The sequence below is a fragment of the Pteropus alecto genome, unplaced genomic scaffold, assembly GCF_000325575.1.
Source record: "Pteropus alecto unplaced genomic scaffold, ASM32557v1 scaffold48, whole genome shotgun sequence".
Taxonomy (NCBI): Eukaryota; Metazoa; Chordata; class Mammalia; order Chiroptera; family Pteropodidae; genus Pteropus; species Pteropus alecto.
The window spans coordinates 1472593-1478321 of NW_006442110.1; the positions used below are offsets into that span (position 1 = coordinate 1472593).

At 61.0% G+C, this 5729-nt stretch overlaps 1 protein-coding gene across 1 annotated transcript in view; it reads left to right on the plus strand.

The window, feature by feature from the left end:
* The window catches only part of IQCA1L (IQ motif containing with AAA domain 1 like), a 13802-nt gene that overhangs the window by 6503 nt on the left and 1570 nt on the right, over positions 1-5729 (plus strand). Inside the window, exons 6-16 of the mRNA XM_015596156.2 lie at positions 282-487; positions 969-1053; positions 1490-1618; positions 1770-1845; positions 2219-2325; positions 3192-3275; positions 3370-3428; positions 4195-4277; positions 4453-4560; positions 5096-5295; positions 5630-5639. Coding sequence (XP_015451642.1) covers positions 282-487; positions 969-1053; positions 1490-1618; positions 1770-1845; positions 2219-2325; positions 3192-3275; positions 3370-3428; positions 4195-4277; positions 4453-4560; positions 5096-5295; positions 5630-5639 — 1147 coding nt within the window. The remainder of the gene's footprint in view (positions 1-281; positions 488-968; positions 1054-1489; positions 1619-1769; positions 1846-2218; positions 2326-3191; positions 3276-3369; positions 3429-4194; positions 4278-4452; positions 4561-5095; positions 5296-5629; positions 5640-5729) is intronic.

Genomic DNA, 5729 nt, shown 5'->3' on the forward strand with positions numbered 1-5729 from the left:
GGCCGGAGGCTCGCAGGGGAGGGTGCGCAGGGGGAGCGGGCAGGGGGGCCGGCCCCGGATGCATCTCGCAAACTCATTATCGGAGTAATTTACACAGACGAGTTTCGGCTCCGAACACAATTTCTCCTGATGCAGGCATGCCCGTTGTTCCGTGCGGGTGTGTATGCGAGGCCTCGCGCGCGCCCTGTCTTGGGAATGAGTGGGGGCAGGTGTCTGTGCCTGGGGCTGGGTCCTCTCCACTCCCGCCCCTGAGTCCCTCGGCCTCCTTCCCGCTTCCCCAGCTCCCCTTGCCCAACCAGGTGGCACCCTTGGGCGTCAAGACCATCGCCGGCCTCGGGGACAGTGTACGGAGGCTCCTCCAGGTGGAGAAGGAGCAGGAATACCAGTTGGCCATGGTGAAGACCCAGGACACTCTCAAAGAGACGGAGGGGCCCGACATGAAGGAGAAAATGAAGGAGCAAATCCGACAGTGGTTTATCGAGTGCCAGTCAGTGTCCCCAGCCTTAGCCGGCTCAACCCTCCGCCCCTTCCCCTCCTCCCTCCAGGGTCCCCCACACCCGTTCTGCCCCCTGGTCCAGACCGGCTCCTTTTTTTCCGCATTTACCCACATCCTTCCCGACACACTGCTGACACCTTCAGCTGAAACCTGGGGCCCCCCACCTGCAGGACCATCTCCGCACTCGACTTCCCAGTGCCCCAGCTGGAAGAGAAAATGCCAGAATAAGACAGGAAAAGCACCCTGGAATGTCCCCTGAGTGCTCTGTCCTTTCTATTCGGAAACTATCTGTTCCTTCCCTCTCTTCCTCAGTCTCCCTGGTCCTTCATCTTTTCCCATCTTTCTCTCCATCCATGTATTCACCCATCCACCCCCCCTTCTACCACCTCCCACCTACCCATCCTTCCACCCTCCCGTCCATCCATCCATCCACCCACCCGTCCACCTCTCTGACCGCCTTATGTTCACTTAGTGCCCTTACTGGCCGATTCCCTGATTATCCAGATGAGTCTTTAGGTGGATCCTACATGATCTTTGCAGACAAGACTCCAGAACAGGTACCCTGGAGGTGGGGGGTGGGGGGGCAGGAGACTTTCTGGAGTCTGAGGTTACGGAGAATACTGGGGTGTATGCTGAGGGAGGCGGAGGTGGCTGGAGGAAGTATGTGTATTTAGCAAAACCGCCTGGGGAGCAGGGGGCGCCTGCGTCCAGAGAAGGCTTCCTCGGCCAGGGGGAGGAAATGTCTGCTAAGATGACCGTGGCTCTCGAAGCCTCCAGGCCGGGGGAGAGCAGCAGCTCTGATCGGGACACCACGTGCCCTGGTGCCCCTCGCGCTGGACTCTAGCAAAGTCTCTGACTGTCGGCCACCTGGACCCTCCAGTTCCCCTGGGCCTCTGGGACCCTGAGTCCACCCCCGGCCACAGGCCCTGGCTTCTCTCGCGCCTGTAAGATCCCCTGGGTCTTCTCTGAAATGTCTCGTATCCTTGGTCACAGGTGAAAATGGAACTGGAGATTCAGGCCCAGGAGGGTAAAAAAAAGGACCAAGAGAAAAATAAAGAGAAGGAAAAGGAGAAAACGGAGAAGAAGAAGAAGAAAGAGAAGGAAGAAAAGACCAAGGGAGGGGTGAGGAAGGGCCCGCGCGCGCGGCCGGGCAGCCGGGGCGGCAAAGCCGGAGCAGGCCCCCGGCGGGAAGGCTCGTCTGCGCGGGGTTTGGGGTCCGAGCTGGTGATGGGCGGAGGCGAGGAAGTCAAGGTCAAGGACGCTTCTCTTCTAGGAAGCTGATGCGACGCTGAAAGTCATGCCATCCAAGTTCGTCCCCATGATTAATGCTGGGCACGAGGAGTACATGAGTAAGAAGGAAGAAGCCTGGGAAGATGTCCGGGCCTTGCGGGGCCTTAGGGGGACCCTCGGGCCTGGGGAGAGTGGACGGACACGGGCCGTGTGGGTCATGAGGCGGCAGCATGGATGTCCGGCCGAAAGGAAAACGACGAAAGCGGGGAGGAGGGGCCAGCGTCATGGGTTTGGGTCCGAATCCTGCGGCCGCGGGCCTCGGGCCCCGGCCTCCGTCTGTGCTCTGCTGGAAGCCGCGGCAGGCAGCCGAGTGCGGGGAGGGGGCCCAGCCCGGGCCAGGCTCCCGGGCCACGTGCGTGAGCCTGCGTGTGAGTGTGTGCGGGGACTCGGAGCTCCACGTGTCTGTCCATCTGTCCATCTGTCCACGCTCAGATCTGTGGGGGAACCGGAATGACAGCGTACACCCGAATCCGAGTTTTGACCCCGAGACCCTCCGGGAGGAGAAGAGGAAGGAAATGGAGCAGGAGATCCGGATCCAGGTGGGCGCGCTGGCTCAGGGCTCCCTCTTTCCGCCGGGGCCTCCAGCTGCTCCGCTCTGTCCCCTCTGTCCTCTCTCCTCATGCCCCGGGTGCGCCCATTCTCTGAAGCATCCTCGAGGTCCTGCCTCCCCCATGTAGTTCTTCTCGGTCCATCTGGGTCCCCACTGTCCTCTGCCTCCCCTTGGTCCCTCTGTCTCTCTGGGGTGCAGACGCAGCCTGGAGGTGAGGGGATGGGAGGGGCTCTGAGCCAAGGTCGCACCCACCATCATCCTCACCTACTGTTAAAGAACTCCTGTGACAACGTGCCCCGCCCCGTGTGTGGTCGGGCAGCCAGGGTCTGGGGAGGACAGGTGGGAGAGGTAAGGGGATGGGAGGGGCTCTGAGCCAAGGTCGCACGCACCATCATCCTCACCGATTCTTAAAGAACTCCTGTGACAACGTGCCCCGCCCCGTGCCAGGTACCTTAGAAGCGTTAGACCACATGAGCTTTCCCCAAACCCCTGAAGTAAGCTCCGTGATTTTCCCGCCATCACACGTGAGCATCCTGAGGCTGAGAGGCCACGCAGCTGCTCAGGGTCACACAGACTCTAAAGGGTGGGTCTGGGACTTCAGCTGAAAGCCTGATGACTTGGATATGTGTTAGGATTGAGCGTGGACAGCTGCAGGGACCAGGGAGGGACACCAAGGCTGAGGGTTGCCAAGAAGGTTCCTAGGACGGTTGGTGGCCGCCTGTCACCTTCGCTGGGCTCGTCCGGCTCTGCTCCGAGACTCCTGTCCTCCTCCTCCCCTCTGCCCCGACCCTCACCTCTCCCACCTGTCCTCCCCAGACCCTGGCCGCCCGACCACACGCTCTGCTGTCTCCCCAGGTGGATGAGCTGATGCGACAGGAGCTGAAGGCCTTGCACCTGGCTGTGGACAGGGAGGAGGGGAGACCCTTGAAGGTTCCGAAGGCAAGATGAGGGGCTTGCCCTGGTACGGGGGAGGGCACGCAGCGGGGGAGGCGAGGGACAGAGGCCCGTTTCCTGTGCGCTTGTTCCCAATCAGAACAAAACTGGGAAGAAACCCGGGAAGAAGAAGAAGGAAAAAGACTTGACCTTCGGCAGGTAGTGGACCCCCCGCCTTCCTGTGGGTGGCGGAGTGAGCCTCGCCCAGGAAGGAGCTGACTGCTGCTCCTGGTTCTGTTGCCGTGTGACCTCGGGAAAGTCACATGACCTCTCTGACTCCGTGTCCTCATTAACCAAGCACCTCCCTCCCCTCTGCCAAACTCGCAAGACAGTGTGATCAAATAGAAGCATAAGAAAGTGCTTTCGAAATGACGAGACAGAGTCAGATGGGCGTGGAGCATTGTTCTAAATGCTCCCTCATTTCTGGCCCTCCCTCCAAGCTTTGCCTTAATCGGCTCTGTCCCTTCCAAAGCCATCTCCCCCGGCCTTCCCACTGTGGGGCTCTGGAGGACTCATCAGCGGTCTCTTTCCACCTGCTCTCTGGCAAAGCGAGTCACGGGCATGTTGGTGCCGGCTGCTGCAATGGCCATCACTCCCAGAGTGTGCACAGCTTAAACGTGGTTTCTAGGGAGAGGGCGACGTGTCACTCAAACGACTGGCTTTCTGATGGCGGAAGGGCGCTGGCCCTTCTCACACACCCCAACCCACGGAGCGCCTGCTGCAGGCAGACTGCCTCCGGGCCCGTGGGTCGGTGCCGTGTCTGGCGCCGCTGGCTGTCCAGTGGCACTGTGGACGTCTTTAACCACAGGGTGCTGGGCGGGAGAGCCCCTTAGCCCCCTCTCCGCATGCCCGTGGCACCACTCCACTCATCTCTGTCTCCGTGTCCCTTTGTCCTCGGGGGACCCGCTCCACCATCCTCTGCCAGGCCCGTGGACTCTCTGTTTAAAGAGCTGGTCATGTTTGGCTTTCTTAAGAAGAGCGAGACAGTGGCGTTGAAAGACTATATTGGTGAGACCCCGCCTCAGCCCCTGCTCCCAGGCTGGGAACGGCCCAAGGCCCCGGCCGCAACCTCCCCGGGGACCGGCTAACACCCTCTGAAGTGAACCTCCTCCTCCTGGCGCGGTCCTCTCTCTCGGCCCTGCCCACACGCGAGCCGCTCACCAGGTGGCCGCCCGTCCCCCAGGTGACTGCCTGTATCTCGGATCTACTCTGAATTTGGCCAAGAAGTTGCCCATGCCTTCCCTGTTTGACATCCGACAGAACATAGCCTTGTATGGGGTCCTTCGGCTTGGTGAGAGACCCCAGGGTGGGGAAACCTGGGTGGGTGCAAGACAGGGTGGCTGAGGGGGGCCTGTCTAGCCCGCACCTCCAATCCTCGGTGCCAGGGACCCTGCTGGAGGTCACACCCAGACTGGACCACTCCAGAAGTCATGTGGGCCCTTGACCTGCTGAGGAGCCCATACTTCCAGCCCCATACGCAGTTACAAGTGACACCCCATCATCTGTCCCAGTCCCGGAAGGCTGGGATCTTACTGAGGTGGCTTAATTGCACCCCTTCGTAATGCAGGGGTGCAATCAGACAGCGTGGGGAGTAGAAGGGACAGAGGGCTCCCTCCTGACACCCACATTTAGCGATGTCATTTGCTAAGCCATCGGAAGCCCTCTGGGCTGCCGCTTTTGTCTTGCTTGCCTGGGGGACGGCTCAGGTATTGAAAGGCGGTGGCACCAGGATCTGAACCTCATCCCACTCAAGCCCCGGCCTTTGGCCTCCCTTTACACAGCGTCCCACCCTCGGCCCCCTGCAGGCCCACCGTTTCTTCCCTCAGGCTCCCCAGATATACATTCCATGGCTCCCCTCATCCGCTCCATCCTCCTGGTGGGCCCCCCTGGCATGGGGAAGAAGATGCTGGTCAAGGCCGTGTGCACGGAAACCGGTGCCAACCTGTTCGACCTGTCACCTGACAACCTGCAGGGCAAATACCCTGGCAAGGCTGGGGTGCAGATGTTGGTGCACATGGTCTTTAAGGTTTGGCATTTCTAGTTCTCAGACTGTGACAGCACAGCAGGGTGGGCTTTATGCTCAGGAAGTCGCTCATCTGCCCAGTCGGTGCAACCTCAGGAGCTGGCCAGGCCCTTACCAAGCCCAGCCGGGAGCTTGTGGACACCTGAAGCCCTGGTGGTGGGTGGAAGTGGGGAGGGAAAATCAGGCTTCAGATGGAGCCCCCCAAACTGGGCAGGGACTCTGTTCACGCTGCGGCGTGGCAGGTGTGCCAAGGGCTGGAAGGCGAGGTCCACGGGATGTAGGACGCTGAGGCTGGAGCTCTGAGGCCACCATCGCCTGAGGCCCGCCCTGCCCCCAGGTTGGACCAGGTGGGGAGGTGAGCCTCGCCCGGAGATGTCACATCAGGTTCCTGTTCTCTGACCCACTCAGGTGGCTCGACTCTTCCAGCCCTCTGTGAT